General features: G+C 47.6%; 2 protein-coding genes and 1 long non-coding RNA gene across 3 annotated transcripts; 1 reads left to right on the plus strand and 2 right to left on the minus strand.

The window, feature by feature from the left end:
• Positions 1–476: 476 nt before the first annotated feature.
• LOC120697333 lies at positions 477–1280 on the minus strand. The gene is made up of 2 exons (XR_005684437.1): positions 946–1280; positions 477–781 (listed from the first exon to the last, which is right to left on the minus strand). It is a non-coding gene; the product is annotated as an uncharacterized LOC120697333 (long non-coding RNA).
• A 204-nt stretch (positions 1281–1484) lies between these two features.
• LOC120697331 (dnaJ homolog subfamily B member 4-like) lies at positions 1485–4691 on the plus strand. Its single transcript, XM_039980510.1, has 3 exons — positions 1485–1759; positions 1855–2234; positions 4083–4691. The coding sequence occupies exons 1-3, from the start codon at positions 1601–1603 to the stop codon at positions 4516–4518; spliced, it is 975 nt and encodes a 324-aa protein (XP_039836444.1). The 5' UTR covers positions 1485–1600; the 3' UTR covers positions 4519–4691.
• Positions 4692–11653: 6962 nt separating this feature from the next.
• LOC120697334 (probable 2-oxoglutarate-dependent dioxygenase At5g05600) lies at positions 11654–17577 on the minus strand. The gene is made up of 3 exons (XM_039980511.1): positions 16572–17577; positions 15991–16324; positions 11654–12387 (listed from the first exon to the last, which is right to left on the minus strand). Exons 1-3 carry the CDS (start codon positions 17063–17065, stop codon positions 12121–12123), a joined length of 1095 nt encoding a protein of 364 aa, XP_039836445.1. The 5' UTR covers positions 17066–17577; the 3' UTR covers positions 11654–12120.
• Between the last annotated feature and the right edge of the window lie 318 nt (positions 17578–17895).

Consider the following 17895-nt stretch of genomic DNA (forward strand, 5'->3'; position numbering starts at 1 on the left):
CTCTTTCATTCAGTTGCTGATACCGTCTATGATTTCTACTGTTCTGGCTGTAAATTTATCAGATGCTTCTGTAGGCATCTCAACTGAATATCATCAGAAGTTTGTTTTTCCGGTACCCACAAGACTCCAATTTTTGAACAAGTACTATTTTGTACAGGGCCTGCCGGCCCGGATTTGTGAGGCGTTTGGGCTCGGATTATTAAGTTTCTGGAGGGGAAACTCGCCGCCCGGCGCCCCGGCCTGACACATATATGGGCGGGTGATGCGTGAGGCCCAAACTGGAGCCCACAAAAAAAAAAGAAAACGATTTCTTCAGAACGGGAGGCTTTTGTAGGATTTATTTAGGCATTGCGGCTGTTTTTTTTTTGTCTCTGTTCAATAATATAATTTCAACTCGTGATATCCAGCCAAGCGCTCGTATTTTTTACACAAAGGGAAATGTGTTTTATACTTTTTAAAAACACTACAAAGTTTGTGAAAATCTATATACTTTTTTTTGCGAAAGGGAGAACTGTATTAAAGCCGCATACAGTACGCCCCTGCCTTTTTGTAGGAAACACCCTAGTACATTTGAAAATGACACACACATCCGGAAATGACGCACACATCCGGCGATGTCTCCATCTTCGTTCTCCACGCCGGCGACCTCAGATGACTGAAGCCCGGCCAAATCCTCCTTCCGCCATGTCAAGGGACTCCAATATCTTGAACACTGCTGCAAGACCCGGCACCTTGGACCATCCATGATGCTTTGAATCCACTGAACGCGCATCAGCCATCCCTATGGCACGAACAGAAGAGGAAGCAATTCGCACCAGCACTCAACGAAGCACCAGTTGGAAAGAAGTAGCTACCGTCGCCGGCCACACCAGCGACCCGGCAAAAACTTGCAAAGCAGGGGAAGAACGGATTCGTTCCCCTTTCATAGCAAAAGAGGTCACTGACCTCCCAAAGATCTTGCCAAAAATCTCGTCGGAGAAGACACCGGAGTCGCCGCCATCACCGGAGATCAGCTTTATTCGCCAGCGGAGGAGCTCTATCACGACCGCTCCCCCGGCAACCATAGCTCTACCGTCGTCACCGACGGCAAGTACACCCTAGGTCTAGACTGAGAACTATCTAACCTATATACATTCGCACGGCGATTCACTGGCTCACCTCCCTCTCCAGCGTCGGACCGCCCGCCGGAGAGGAAGAGACTGGCGAAATCGCCGCCGGAGCCCGCTCTCGCCCCGGTGTTATCCTTGTCGCCTGTCTCGACTGTAGCCGGAGATAAGGACGGAACCAGTCAGAAGCTTATCCGAATCTATATACTTTCTTAACAAAAACACTCTACAGAATTACCAAGAGTTTAAACCTCGTAGTTCTTTTCTGTTTTATATATTGGTACCATGAGATGTCGTTACTTTCGGAGATAGCATCTAACTAAATTTCTATCTATACTTTAAAATAAATAGTATATCGGTAGGAACAAGGATCGAAGATCATTGAAATTGGGGAGATAAACTCGAACCGCAAACCACCAGCCAATCCCAAAAAACCTTCTTTTCAAAAAAAAAAACTCACGAGCAGCAAGAACGCCCGCCGGCACTCGCCGCCGATGGGGGTGGACTACTACAAGGTGCTCGGCGTCGGCCGCAGCGCCACCGACGACGAGCTCAAGAAGTCCTACCGCCGCCTCGCCATGAAGTACCACCCAGACAAGAACCCCTCGCCGCAGGCTGATTCCCTCTTCAAGGAGGTCTCCGAAGCCTACGACGTCCGTACCAACCCCTCGCCGCCGTCCTCCATTACCGCCGCCGCCGTCGAGAAACCCATCTGCTTGGCCTCCCTCTTATTGTCCCCTCCCCGCAGGTGCTCAGCGACCCGCAGAAGCGCGCCATCTACGACCAGTTCGGGGAGGACGGCCTCAAGGCCGGCACGCCCCCACCCTCCGCCTCCACGCACGGCGCCGGCGCCCACGGGTTCCGCTTCAACCCGAGGAGCGCCGAGGAGATCTTCTCGGAGATATTCGGCGGCGCGTTCCCCGGGGCGGGTCCCCGAACCCCAGGCGGAGGCGTTCCCCCCGGGTTCCCGGGGTTCGGCGGCACCGCTGGGCCAGGGGAGGCGTCTAGCGCGGGGTTGCAGAGGAAGGCGCCGCCGATCGAGCGGCAGCTGGCTTGCAGTCTGGAGGACCTGTACAAGGGCGCCACTAAGAAGATGAAGATCTCCAGGGATGTCCTTGACACCACCGGGTTAGACCGCTGAATTCTTGTCCAATTTGTTTGTTGCGTACTACAGACTTACGCCAGGTTTTAGCATACTGTTCTTCAGTAAATATTGATTCAGCAATTCTGAGGGTTATAGTTAGGCTCAGTAAAGATTTAGTGCTAGCTCGTGCATTCTACTAGATCTTCTTTTTTGGCATGCCCATTCGACATCCTTCTTTATCCTTTTTAAATAGAGCTAGCACTAGCACATTAGAAATTTAGAATTTTGGGGCAGGAGACAGTAAGGACCATGTGACGAGAAATTTATAAGAGAGAAACTTGATAGGGGGTATACAAGAGTGCATTGGAGAGGAGGCGAGAACAATAGAAGTAATGTATCTTTTATTAGAGAGTATAAGGCACATGGCACCCATTTTCATACACATGCACACCCCCTAGTCACACTAGGAATATATTGGAGGTGCTTAAGGCATCATAGAGCGTGGACGCATGCTTTGCAACTGAATGCAAATAGGAGTGCACTCTAAGATTGGTGGACCTCTGCACCAACATTCTTTATTAAGGAACATTAACTAAAACTTAGTTGTTTTAGTCCATGGCATTTCTGTTACTGTTGCCCTCTGGTACCACCTCATACTTTTGGACGATATATGCTATGCACTCTGACCTTCTCCTGAGTTTACTCTGTTCGGCTGGCTGTGGTTGGTGCTGATTTATTGTGAGAGAAAAGTACTGCTAGCTGGCTGGTGCTGGTGGCTGGTGCTGATTTGGTGTGAGAGAAAAACATTGTTGGCTGGTTGCAGCCGAATAGAGTGAAACCACATTGTTCTGTAGTGTGCTTCCCAGTTGGCCAAGTCAGACTCAGATCTATGTTGTCAACTTTAATGTTGAACATTGTTCATGATATTTGTGGAGTTGGCAATATGCTTTGGATATGACATTGGGTTGCTGCGTATGTATTGTACAGTGCAGTTTTTAATTCATGTGGTGGAGATATCCAATCTACGTCCAGCTCAACATATCAATCCTGTACCCTTGCACTATGATTTGGTTGAGTTAGATCAAATGGTCTTTCTGGTTTCTTATTTTATAGTCATCCATACACATTTTGGGATATTGTCAAAACCCCATAGTGTACAAATAAATCCAATGAATATCATGATGGCATTTAGTGATGTTGAATTTGTCTATGATGTTTTTTCCCTTGTCATGTTCTGTTCTTGCTACCTTAATATATTTTTTCATCAACCAAAAAAAAAATTACCACCATGTCGTGACCTAGACACTTACAAAAGGATCATTAGTAGGATCTCTTGACAATATCATAGGCATGTATTTGAACATCTAATTTGTGAGACTGTTTAATGATGAGAAGTTTTTGCATTTGTAGTTCATGCTTACAACTGCACTTGAAGATTTAACTCAAAATCGAATTTTAAGGGTTTAAATTCTAGATCATGTAAGACAATCCAGGGGGTGTAAGACGTTGTGACTTCAGTATTGGGCTAAAAGTTCGAGGTACCCACACACTGTACAAGGATGTTAGAGCATTCTGAGGCATGCATACTTTGATAGCTGGGCTTGTACAGTTGAGATATGATTTAGTGAAGATGACTGGAGGTGGACAGTAATGATTAATTTCAAAACTGAGGCTATATTAGGTGCAGTGTTTTCTTGTGATATTGCTGTACAGTGTGCTGGATGTATATTATGCATTAATGTATTATGTCATATTGCTAGATTGGATATGGTAGATTGGGACTTGAAATGGTTTATCTTATGCAAAGATTTTAGTTTCTAGCTCCAAGGAATAGGCAAGTTCATGGTTTTAATGTCTTGTTTCTTGATAATATGTTCCATATTTTTGTGAAGGAAACCAACAAACGTTGAGGAGATCCTGACGATTGATATCAAACCTGGATGGAAGAAGGGCACAAAAATCACATTTCCTGAGAAAGGCAACGAGATGCGCAATGTTGTACCATCAGATCTAGTGTTCATAATAGAAGAACGGGCACACCCCAAGTTCAAGAGAGATGGGAACGACCTTATTTACACACATAAGATCTCTCTTGTGGAGGCATTGACGGGCTGCACAGTCCAAGTGGCAACTCTGGATGGACGAACCCTTACTATTCCCGTGAAATCTGTTGTCAGTCCTACCTATGAAGAAGTTGTGCAGGGAGAAGGCATGCCAATCACAAGGGAACCTTCAAAGAAGGGGAACCTGCGGATTAAGTTTCAGATCAAGTTCCCCACTAATCTAACGGCTGACCAAAAGGCAGGGATCCAACAGCTTCTGTCTTAGCCTGTTTGTACGATATATGAGTCTCTGTTTATTCTATTGTGGAGCGGTTGTCGTGACTTTAGCTGAACATACTATCACTCTATCATGCTAATGTCGGTGTATTCTTTCGTAGCTATTGCAAAATTATGCCGAGTTCTAACCTGCCGCTGGAGCTTCTGAAGCTATTTGTCTCATCTCCAGATTCAGTTTTCATTGTATTGGCATCAGTTTCGCAGATTATCTGACACTTCATGGTTTCTTCTAGTCCATGCTCGGTGGCCGTCCGTAGACGTTATTCAGATTATCCGCCCCAATGCACTTGTGACATGTCAGGGTATTAGTTCATTATTGATCTCTGATGCCTCAGTTTCCTTTAGGCATATCGAGTTTTTCCATGCATACATAGAAAGTTAGAAACATATAATTAGTACTATGTGTTTTGTAAACAGTACTGACTGCAAATCTGTAGCGTCATTTGCTGCTGTTCGCCAATAGAGCAGATTAGCTCGAGAACCTGCTGCCTATACGTTCCAAGGTAATATGCTCCTTTCAGAAAGATCCCGGCGATCACTGTCGGTGCAGGATTGCAGGTTGGAGCGGTGTGACAGAACCGCCAAGTTAAACGGCTTAATTAAGCGTAATGGCCATCATTTGAACGCATCAGGCGCATTAGCTTAATTAAGTGTAACCTGACAGCCTGTTTCCAACCCACAGGCCGATCGAAACACACCAGAAGTCTCGCGCGACGGCGAGCACAGACGGTACCAGCATAATATAATTTCACAAAAATAGAAATAACATAAATATTTACAAAACAGCTTTAAATTTGGAATTTATATAAAATAAATGACAGCAGCGGAAGAGAATATGACCTGAGGAAGATTTTCATTAGAAATTAGCTGAAATAAATTGATATAAAACGATAACTACGGAGACGTGAGGACGTCACATCGAGCCCACCGATGTTAATCCTGGTTAGCTTTTATACCTGAAACAGGGTAAACAACAAATCCTGAGTATACCAATACTCAGCAAGACTTACCCGACCAGTGGGTATAACTTAGCCCACATATCTAGACATGCAAGGCATTTGGCTGGTGGTTATTTTGCAGAAAAAGCTTCTAAAAGTGGATCCTTAATTTCAATATTTTAGCTCCAAGTTTCCATATGCTTAAACCATCAACTAGCATTTGCACCTTCTAAGCAACCATAGCAAACATTGAAATATTAAAACAAGATAATTAATTCCTAACCATCATTTAAATTCCATATAGCATCACTACGATGTGGTGCTGTGATCAAGGTGCTCATATCCGAGATGCGACGTACGGCGGATCGATCCGATTTAACCTTGCAAGGTAGACCTAACCAACACGGCACGTATTTGCCCCGTCGGACTATACATGCCAACCATTCCCCTCCCCGCCTCGAACTACAGGAACCAGCCCAACGACATATGGTCAGCCGAGCTCAACGTGAGACCACCAAAAGTAAACATGTGCAACCCAATTCTCCGCGACTACTCGACTCGCCCCAGGAGTTGGGTGCGGGTTCCTGTACTTTCGAAGCAAGGCAGTACTCGGCTTACCGGTTTCGACTACCTCCTACTCCCGGCATGCAGTTAGTACATTTCAAACTCGATCACAGGGCCAGGCAACGAACGGTCCTTAACCGACACAGGCGGGCTAGCCTTTTCCCGCCCGGTCTCCATTTTCTTTTCCTTATCCAACCTATTCCAATATTCCATATACTCAAAATAACGAGATATCCTATATCTCGCGAGTGACCCGAAATCACTCGTCTTCTACCGAGTTATATTAAGCATATCATTTCTATCGTCCTCTACATGCTAGTATAACTCGAGGAGACCTAGGGATCATGCAACTAGGGTTTCAAATAATTCCTGAACCGAATGCACAAGTAATAGGAACATAATATAGGTGTCATAGTTTGAATTAAAAGGATGTGCACCGGAGCTTGCCTGGGATTAACACTAGGTCAGTGTTTGTTAGATGGCACTCGCTTGGCGAGTATTCCGGTCCAAGCATGTACTCCTGGTTCTTTGCCTCTTCTGGATATGTCCACCAAACATCGTCTTCGTGTTCGGTTCCAATATCACGTCCTTCACGTGGTTCATCTATCGTACCTAAATGAAATGCAGCAATGCATATGTATGAATGCACAGTTCTGAATTGCTCAACAATATATATGCTATTATTTTTCCTTCACGATAAAGTTGTAGTCTAACAAGTAACAAATAATCATATCACATGGGCGATCATTTATAGAGTAGTTAACTACATTTCTAACTACCCATGGCATCATGATCAACGGCACAAAAGAAGTTCACTAACTGCACAAACAAGCAGTAGTTGATTCCTATAACATGCAGGTCATGGCTTATTAATAATTAAATAACTCAGTACATAAACAACAAAAATTTCAGCAAAAATTATTCTAAACAGAAGGTACAAAGAGCAATCTACTCTGTAAAAATCATGTCATTTCATGCATCCATTTAATCCAAACAATTCATTCATTCAGACAACTCCTAGAGCAAGATTGAATTATACAGGTCAGACCAGAGCAAAACAGATGCTGAAAATTTAACAGGAGGTCGACACAGGGATGAATTAGATACTGTGATTTGTTCATGATTTTATCTACACAGAATTAATTCTGAGAAAATAAACAAAACAAACATCAATCTAACAAGATTCATTTTTAACTTCTGTTCTAGTCCAGAAATAAAAGAATATATTACTCTACTAGATCTAGCCAAGACTAGGGTTTCATCTAGTTAAAAGTATTAACTGGTGCTCAAATTTTTACACAAAGCTAAGCATGGCATGGAATAGCTACCCACCAAAAATAAACCATAGATAGTGAGTATAACTCCTAGAATAATTATAACCTAGGTAATCTAATCTTTTTCCTAGATTAAAATATAGACAGAAAATAAATATGTGCATGTAACTAAAGTTGTAGATCTTGTTGCAAGGATTCCAGAACATTTGGATTTGCATTTTTCTGATTTTTCTACGATTTTATATGGAATTTACAAGTTTGTTGTTTTTGAAAACAAAAGAAAAAGGAAAGGAAATCTTGCATCTAGACCCCTGGACTTCTATTTCTTCTCAGCATGGGTCCTTGGCGGACGGGACAGTACAGGGGAGGTTCGGGCGGCCGTTTTCCGGCGAGGTTCGGCCCAGGCGGCGAGGGGGGAGTTGGGGAAAAGGTTGAGGGGGCTCGTGCGCACCTGTGGGTGGTGGTTTGGGGGCTCGGGGTGGTCTGTAGGGGTGGCGCCACGGCGAGCGGCGGGCCGGCGGCGAACTGAGCCGCGGCGGCGGCGTTCCGGCGAGGTGTGGAGAGGGCGGCCGGGCTGGGAAGGTTCAGCAGGGCCGGGCGGAGTGGAGGCGCTCGGCGGCACGGCCCAGAGGCGCGTGAGCGCGGCTCGCGGCGAGCAGCAGCTTGTCGACGACGGCATGGCTCGGGAACGAGCGCGGAAACTCATGGAACGCGATGGAACGAGGAGAGCATGAGCTTCGGGGGCTCACCTAGAGTCGATTTGAGCCGTCAAGTGAAGAAAATGATGACCGGACGAGGGAGTTCGACGTCGAGGTGGAGCTCGGGCGGAAAAAGGGGCCGACGGCTCTATTCCACCTCGATTCCCGCGATGGAGGGCTGGAGCTTGGCAAGGACGAGTCGGGGAGGAAGCTACGGTGATGAAGGAGCTTCGGTTGCGGTCGATTTGAGGGAGATGGTCCGGAGGCGCAGATCGATGGAAGGGGCGGATGCTCTGTTCTTGGTTTCTGGAGGTTGAAGAAGAGCTGAGCGAGAGAGTGAGAGGAATGAGAGGAAGCGCAGGAGAGAAGGAATGGCAGGTGGCGAGGTCGGAAGGAGAGCGTGAAGGACTTGACGACGTCGCTGGCGGCCGGGCAACGCGGCAAGCTTCGCTGATGGCCAGCGCACGGTGTTAGCGGGCGGCGTTCGTGGCGAACTTGGACACGGCGACGATGCACGGGAGAGAGAGCAGGGAACACGTGGCTTGATATTTCTGACTCCATTTGAATTTTCAAATTGTGTTTAGCACTCCTAATTGAGGGGTGTTACAAGCGGACGGTGATCTTCTTGGACGAGGTTGGGGAAGCCGTCGTCGTCGCAGGTTCGGAGCCTGAGGCTGACGCCGCAGTCGGCAGCGGCTCCCTGAGAATACTGTCCAACACTGCAGTCTGCGCTGTCGCCGTCGCCGAGGCCGGACCAGCGTTTTTTTTTACCGACCGGAACCGTCCGAAAATTGCGGTAACCGGTCCGGACTAGTTCCGGTACCGCTCGGTTTCAAACAGACCCAAATTTAAAATTTAAATTTAAATTCAAAAAAATAAAAAAAATCCTAAAAAATTTCTAAAAATACTTCAAGTTGCGACGAATCTAAAGGTGTCAATTTTTTTTCAAATATTCGTTCATTTAGTATACTTTGCGGGCTTTTGAATTTAAATCAAAAAAGAAAAAAAATGAATGGGAAGACCCCTATTTTTACACTATGTTAGTTCAGGAATGGGAGACAATATCGGCGTAGATAGGACAATCTTGGCAAGACTGGCTGAGCTGCTTAGAGTGCGAGGTTTGAATGTGTTGTCCACCGTCGAATACCAAATGGCGTCCCAAATGGGGGTCTTCCCATTCTTACGTTGAACCTTTATTGATGTGTAGCAGTGTATGCACGATTATGACTATAGTATTTGTATGCACGCTTACTACTATTGTATTTGTATGCATGATTATAAATTATTATTATGGTGTGGTCTTTTACATTAATATGTGCATAACTCATGCCAAAATTTTCATTTATTTCACACCTGGGAACCACTTTAAAATCGTCGGTTTTTTGTTCAACGGACCGGTTACCACTCAAATCGGACCGGTTTACTGGCCAAACCGGTCGGCTAACCGGTGGAAACCGATTGAACTAAATGAAATTTGAATTTGAATTTGACCGGTTTTTACCGATTTTCGGTCAAACCGGTCCGGTTTACCGGAACCGAAGGGCGGCGATTTCGTCAGACCGGTCGGTATAAAAAAACTCTGGCCCAGACCGGCTTTTCGGAGCGCTGTCCCGGCAGTGTCCCCTCGCGGCCTCGCCGGAGTCTGCCGGGCCGCGGCGGTGGGGAAAAGGCCCCCCTCTGGCGCCCAATTGCGGCGCCGTCGAGCACCACACGTTTGTCAATTTGCTCTGGTGGTCTGCGGCAGAGTTATCTCCTTTCGCAGTCTTGCTGCAGTGTAGCAATAGTGACTCCGTACTTTGTTGTACGTGTTTGAATTCGCTCCGTGTAATCTGTTTTTTTATTCTCCTGTTTATCCTCCCCCCTGCTGGGTCTCTTTTTTTTTAAGGATCCGTCTCACTGGATGAGCTAATCAAATACAATCTTTAAGGATTATCAAAAGGCTCCGTTTGATGTTTCAATGGCACGAGATTGAATCTGCATAGCTAGTTGGACCTGGGCTCAGCGGTCGGTTCATGGCAGCAGGCGAAATCAATGGACAATACCAAAGTTGAAGAAAATGTCACTTCTTTTTTTCTTTTGCCTTTTCGGCAGGCGGTGATAATGATTCCTACATATAATGGCTTTCTCTGTTTAGCATCCACCATCCAGTGCCTAAAAAAGGGTATGCCGTGTACAGCGAGCCCATGAGGTCAGTGAAAAACTTGTCGCGACTACAAGTTGTGCTTTTTCATGATAAGGAAGTTGCGTAGTTTTCCTTCTGAAATTAGAGAACGATATTCATTTTTAATCTAAGAAAAAATAAATGTTTTTGTAAGAATTAATCTATGCAGTGAGTAATTTACGCTAAATCTTACTTTGTTTGGCTTCTCCGCTTCAGTTTATTCCAGCTTATTCTTTTTCACAGAACACTATTGAATCATATGCCATTTTATGTTGCTGTCAAGAGAGGGCCATCATAACTCATAAGAATTTAAAAGTAAAGGCCAAACAGCTATCAGAAAATGTGTGCATACAATACATTGTCCGCTAGCTAGCTGTATCTTTGCTTTCCCATTGTGGCTGTCAGGCCATGCTATCCTTATCCATCGTCTGTTTTTAGTATAAGATCTGAAAATGATTTTTCAGGCCACTTTATCAAATATTTTCCATTTGTTAAAATTAAGCATTATTGCAGGTAAAATATTGGCGTGCACAAGCAGGTTCAATATGTGTCGTCATGCATATCTGGAATCCGTGACCAATATTCATTCTCTTTCTGCTACTTTTTTATTTTGAAAAGGGCACAATAACCTAGCTCACTCACTTAAGCATCAAATTGAGGAGCATGGCGACTTATGAGTATGAGTCACTTTTTTTTCATATCTATGCTATTTAAATGGATTTTATATGGATTATTATATGATGTTGATAAAGACGACCAATCATTTTCGTTCACATGTGGAGGATACGGGAGTAATATATTTCGGAGAATGATTGGTGATACATTTGAAAGAACCAATCCATATTTTTCCTCCGTTCTCATTGAAGATACAATTGATTATGGATTCGAGCGATGGTCGTTGTCGAGTAACAATAATGGAGTTTTGATTTTTGTTTCCCTCTCACCATCACCTTGTTTGGCTTGCGCATGTGAAGAGTGTTTACACAGCACGCCGAGCTAGACAAATCGAGCCGTTGCTATGCAGCCCAACTGGCATGCGACACTTGTGTCATGACCAAGTCAAATATTCCTTAGTTGAAAATTTATGGATTAATTTCTCGTTGAGAATGGGTTGACAGATAGTGTAACAGCCCAATTGGTGGTTGTTGGGCTGAAATAGGCAAAGTTATTATGAAATGACAAAGTTATTATGGTGATGACACTCCTCTCACATCTCATGACAGTCCTCCTTCTTTCTCTTCATAATAACTTTGTCATTTTATCTAATTTAGACACTCCTATGACACTCCCACTGAGATTAGTCTCAATGGAGAGTTTCATGTGCCACAAAAGTTTCATGAGCATGAAACTACTCTCACATGATGAAACTGTTTCTTATCTGTTCTAATAAATATCTCGCCAAATCAGCAAAATTGGTAATGTGACATAGAAATTAATGTTTATGAAACTACTATTGAGACTGACATTATTGGAGGCAGCAGGGTGTGTGAATGAAAGAAACGTATCAATAACTAAGAGCAACTCCAGTAGGGCTTCTAAATTTGAGTGAGCAAATGTCTATTTAGAAGCTCACTTCTAAATTTTACTCACATAAATATGGGCCTCCACTACAGCAGGCCGAGTAAATTGGGCTTCTATAGAGGGCCCATAGTTGGCAGCCCAAATAGAGGGCCACCAAATTGGGGGTGGAGGGGGGTGAGGGGAAAATTTTGGAAGGCCTACTAAAATGACAGCTAATTTGGAAGGCCTGCTGGAGATCAATTTTTTGCACTCACCGAGCAAATATGGAAATGACAGCTCATTTAGTAGCCCTACTGCAGTTGCTCTAAGGACTAATAATTAATAACTCTTCATTTGATGAGAATGATGTCCACAGTACTAGTAATCAACATAGGCTAACCTAATAATCAAAGTAATATTATTCGGGCGGGCAGCAGCAGACGGATGCATGCATCATCATGTAGCTGCGCCGCCGACGGCGGTGGCCTTGAGGGAGTCGACCTGGGTCTTGCCGCGTGGGCCCTTGCGGCGGATGAAGAGGCGGTACTCGTCGAAGGTCATGGGGCTGTAGAGCGAGGGGCGCTCCGGCGAGACGAGCTCCGGCAGGGGCGCCAGCGGGAGGTCGCTCCGGGGGTTGTAGAAGAGCGCCACCGACAGCCGCTCCTCCGCCGCGTTCACCATCACCCGGTGCTCCACGCTGCGGTACGTCGCGTTCGTCAGCACCTGCATGCACATCGTCGATCATATATATACAGTCATCATGCATCATGCATATATATACACGTGCAACAAATTAAAAAAAATATGTAGGAGTATTAATAAATATGGAAATTAAATACAGACGCATGCTCGATCTCAAGCGTGAATTATATTGGGTCCCCAACGTTCACACAAAGGGAAAAAAAACATGGGCGTGGTTTGGTGGATCGGGACGAAGGCAGCTAGCACAACAGCGAGGCAGCTGCTCATGCTGTCGTGCACACTCCCTACTGAACTGAATAGCTGATGAGCGAGCCTGGGCAGCAGGTCTGTCTGACCTAGCAGAGGTCGTTCACCTGCATGCATGGCCGGCCAGGCCACAGTTGACAATTCCAAGCGGTGGGCACGCGCACCCAGCCGTGCCCGTGCGTTTTCAGACAGCAGCGCAGAACCATAAAGCTGAGGCGCGAATCAGATTTGGTGCGGACCCTGCTAGCTAGCTGACACCACACGCGACACGGTCCTGCCTCTGCCTGCAGGGAAAAGGAAAAGGCAGCGAGCTAGCTAGGCCGGGAGCACCCTGTGGAAAACGTGCGGCCGGCCGGTGGTCTCGCCGCTTTTCATGGCTCAGCCTGGCGCTGCACGGCGTCGATCGGGACCAGCACGCACAACCTGCCAATGCCACAGCACGCAGCTCGATCGGTCTCTAGCGCGCTGGCCGTGGCAGCATATATCCCAATATTATCCCAAGATGAACATGCATGCATATATCCCCAAGGGTACGTTGGTCATTTTATAAACCCTTAACAATGCAACCTGAGATAGATATTGATCCATGCATCGACTCCCCTTGCCATAAGCCCATAACTTACCTAACGAGCATGTTAGTTACTCTTTAGGACAAATTTTATATACTCCTACGCGCATTTATAGTTTTCAGTATATATACGTGCAGGCATACGTAAACGTACTAGTAAACGTTAGCCGTACGTATATACGGCGTTTCGCATATGTGCTCTCTCTTTGGATACATGCGTTTAGGTAAAACAAAACAAAAACAATAGCAAGAATACGTAACCTTGGTTTATTTCTAGTTCTAGGCACGACTTATGAGCCAAGAGCTCCCTCCGGCCCAACGCAAGCGTGCACGTTTCGGTTTTGCAAGCAGCAGAGAAGCTCACGGATCGATCTGCTGCTGCGCCTACACGCAGAGATTCGGGCGGTGCGCGCTGTTCGCTGTTGCCTGTCCCAACCAACGGATCGATGGGGATGGTCCAGCGCGCACGCAGACTAGTCGCCGCTCACCGTCGCTGACGTAAGAGCGGCGCAGGGCCGGCCGGCGAGATCGCATTGATGGCGGCACCGGGCCTGCCGCATCGCGCCGCATGCCCTCTACGGCTCGGCGGCACGTGGGCGCATGCCTATTTTGGGAAGCCCCGACTCTTGTGGCCTGTGGGCACGGTGGGCTGGCACGGCAGGGTTAGTTGCACTGTCACCTCGTGATCCGTGCGGTCTCAATTCGCGCAGATGGGAATCTTTTCTTTTTCTTATTTCGCGTCGTTTTCCCTTTCGCCGGGCAATTGTGGAGTGTTGTTTTTGTTTCTGAAAAAGAATATAAATTCTCTTCAAAAAAACAGAGAAAAACCCTTCAAATTGTTCATTTGTTCAGACCATTCAGCTCTTCTCTTTCTTACGGCAGTGCAATTTCTCTTTGTGATATTATTTATTATTGTTGTTGCATTGGAGGAGAAAATCTATACAAAGTGAGATGGAGTTGATCAGATTTTTCTATAGTATTTCCTTTTTCCCTTTCCTGCGCCGGTGCCAACTGTTCATGTCTGCATCAGCAAAACCTATTCGATCTCTGAGGACGATTTATTTATTTTCTTGAAAAAACAAAGAGTCTTTTCCAACCCTAGCTAAATGAAGGAAAGCAGCATGGGCTATCTAGCAAACAACAATGAAAAATGATATGAATGAATGCTTCTAGCGCCCTCCAAAAGGGTGATACGATATGATACGAGCGATCAGATTCAGATGGGGGTCCAGCGAGCGCATGGACCGATTAATTACATCGAACCGGACGTGGTGGTGTTGAATGGTCAGCGCTCATGATTTGCTGCAGAAGCGCGTGGTTTAATTTGCATGCACAACATTTCAAAAAATAAAATAAAATTTGCATGCACGGCCATACTCGTGTACCGATATTCGTGCACGCCTAAGCTGACTATTCACGCCTTGCACAGTGCCCACTTAGATGACTCGCGCAGCTACAAAGTCCCTCAAACATACGCTTGTCAGTAGTTTTACTCGAGCCGGTGTCCTATTTCGAAAATGCATCCACCGTATATCGATAACAATGTCAGATCATTCTAGCCACCTAACTTTCTCCGTCCCAGAATAACTGTTTGTTTAGCTATTAAATTTTGTCCCCAACAAAGAGTGTTCTTTTAGATTTTAATAAATTATATTAAATTAAAGCAATATCAAATGCTAGTATAGAAAAAATGCATGCAGCAAATCAAATGCTCAAGTAGATGTTACTTTTCTGGTTCCAACGCATTTGCATTTATTGATGATCTAGGAACCAATAACTGCTATAGTTAATTAAGGGTAACATGTCATTTTTTACTACTAACAATGTATCTAAAATTTTCTATACGGACACTTATATATAGTTAAGCATATACTCTTAAACGTCAAGTTTTTTTGTATGGAGGGAGTATATCGACTTTGAACCTGAGTCGGCTACAATGGTTTCATGGAGCCCCGAGCTTTGTTGCTCTATCGTTGATGAGCCGCGAGAAGCTTTGGTAACTCGTCTCGTACACGATCGACGACGACAAGCTCGTCCAAGCTATATTAGTCATCATCTAGGCACCACATACCACTTATCACCTACTAGTATCTATTAACCACGCACTGCACCGGGCATTAAGCCTACACATCCGCCATGTGGTGAAAACCTAACGGATGGCTTGGGAGGAAGCCACGGTCGCTGTAATCCTCCATGGATCACCATGGCAGCGACTTGTCTAGCTAGCTATGGTCAACCGTACTGCGTTAGCGCTAGCCATAGCATCGTCGTTTTCTCTTGGGTCACGGCCGGCATCTATCACGGGCAGTGACGAGGTATACTGGCCGATAAGGAGTAAAAAAATGTGAAAGAGGAAGCACGAGGCCGGCAAGCGAGTATTACTGGCCGATAATTTAACTCCCCCGCCCGTTGCCGTAGCGCAGCGTCCAATCGCGACGTCGGCGGACAACGACGGGCCGTCCGTTTTGTCAGATGGGTGGCCGGATGGATATGCATGGCTGGGGTTGACGAAACGGTCGCTGCTGCTACGGTAATTTGAGCACGTGTGCTGCCCCGTCACGTCTGAATCATCGTCATCGATCCGCTGCTGCCTAGCTATTTTCTGGTCGCCTGATGAGAGGCCCAGCCGCTCAGGCCGGGCCTGGCCCTCTGCCCGTGCGGTCAGTCGTACGTCGCGCGAGGAGCTAGGGATCACATGCATGGGCGCCCGGCCGCGAGAAAATCGCAGGGGAAAACTGAAACGAGTACGTGTGCAGTGCACACGCACCCTGGCGATCGAGATGCCTGGGCGGTGGGCGTTGCGCGCGTACCTGGATTTGGTCGCCGACGTTGACGATGAAAGCGTCGGGCACGGGGTCGACGGTGACCCAGGCGCCGCGGCGGCGGACCTGGAGGCCCCGGACGCGGTCGTCGGCGAGGAGAACGGTCATGCCGCCGGGGTCCGAGTGCGAGGACAGGCCCAGCGTCAGCTCCGGCTGCGGGCACCGCGGGTAGTAGTTCACCCGCACGCACACCCCGGCGCCCTCCGCGCCGCCGAACGCCTCCTGCAGCCGCGACGGCCCGGCGCCCAGCCCCACCGACATCGCCGTCATCAGGCGCCCGCACAGCGCCGCCACCTCTCGGCTGTACTCCTCCGTCGTCTCCCTGCAGCTCGCTCGCACGCAGCAGGGAAAAATTAAATAAATCCACCCCGTGCGTGGGTCATGAGCCAAAACAAAATCATACTATATTTTATTATTATTATAGAGATAGAGTAGATAGAGAAACGAAGGTAGCGCAGTAGCGCTACATGTGTCACTGCTGCTGACACGTTCCGTATATGTTTATATGTATATGTATACGTATTTGTTGTATATACACAAAGATGTGTATGTATGTACTGTGTACCTACCTGAGGTCCGGGCCCGGGGGGAGGTGTGGCCAATTGTCAGGGTCGAAGAGGTGGGGCGGGCGGACGTGGAGGAAGTAGTAGTCGCCCCAGTCGAGGACGGCGCCCTTCTCCACGCCCAGCCGGCTGCCGTACCCCTCGTACGTCGCCGGCGAGTTGGCGTACCGCTGCTTCACCTCCATCGGCTGCCGGAAGAAGCCGCGCCACACGCCCCGCGCGCGCCGGAGGAGCTCCGGGGGCACGCCGTGGTTCACCGCCTGGAAGAAGCCCCACTCGCGGCACGCCTCCGACACCGCCCGCGCCGTCGCCGGGTCGCCCGGCGACGACAGGTCCACCACGGGGATGCCCTCTGCTGCCGTCGCTCCCCCGGCCGCCGCCGCCGCCGGGCGCTCCGCCTCCGGCTTGACGTAGCGCTCCGGGATGGTGGCGGCGCCGCTCTCCGACAGCGACTGCACCCGCACCACCGGCTCCGGCCACCCGGCTCCTGCGCCTTCCATGAGCGACGGGACGAGCTCACCTCAGCTCTCTGGCCGGCGCCTGCTACCTTCTGCTCACTGTCGTCGGGATGCTCTGCTCACCTCGGCCGGATGCTCTCCCGCTCTTGGAGCGTTGCACTACTTATAGCGAGCTAGGATGATTCCAGTAGTGACGGCCGGCTTAGCTGGTGGCTACCTATCTTCCCTAGCAAACTAGCTAGAAGCTGGGAGAAATTGCAGATGCTAGCTGCATGGCCATGGGACGACAAAACTAGCTGCGGCGCTGAGATCGATCAGCTAGCTAGCGCATGAATGGTGTGACGAACTCCAGGAACCACGCACAGGGGGGTTATGCATGTGTTCTTTGCTTGATCAGACAAGGGATGACGACGATGGCGATGATAGAGCGAGCACATGTATAAACAATTCGACCTCGAGGAGGGGAAGATAATGGAGCGAGAGAAGACAGGTTGCGGCTTGGAAGAGGCCGTGTGCGCTATACATATATTCTGGCCGGCAGTTTAATTAGCTGACGCCTGATGCCTGGATTAATTAGACTGCTGATTAATCGGATAGTACAATTTATAGGTCCTGCATGTGTAGTGCTGCGCTGATGCAGCTGCAGGTGACAGCAACGCAGGAGCAGCAATAGCAAACGTGACTGAAATTCCGTTGCGCGTGTGACGCCACTGTGCCGCAGGTCCCCACTGCTGCGGCCGCGTAGTACAAGGACGGTGCATACGGGTGTTGCTAGGACGGAGCGTACGCGTACGGCCCATGGCCCATGCCCGTATGCGATTGTGTACACCACGTATACGTATACATGGTGTACGACGATGTCATGGTTTAGC

Source organism: Panicum virgatum, chromosome 3K (genome assembly GCF_016808335.1).
Source record: "Panicum virgatum strain AP13 chromosome 3K, P.virgatum_v5, whole genome shotgun sequence".
NCBI lineage: Eukaryota > Viridiplantae > Streptophyta > Magnoliopsida > Poales > Poaceae > Panicum > Panicum virgatum.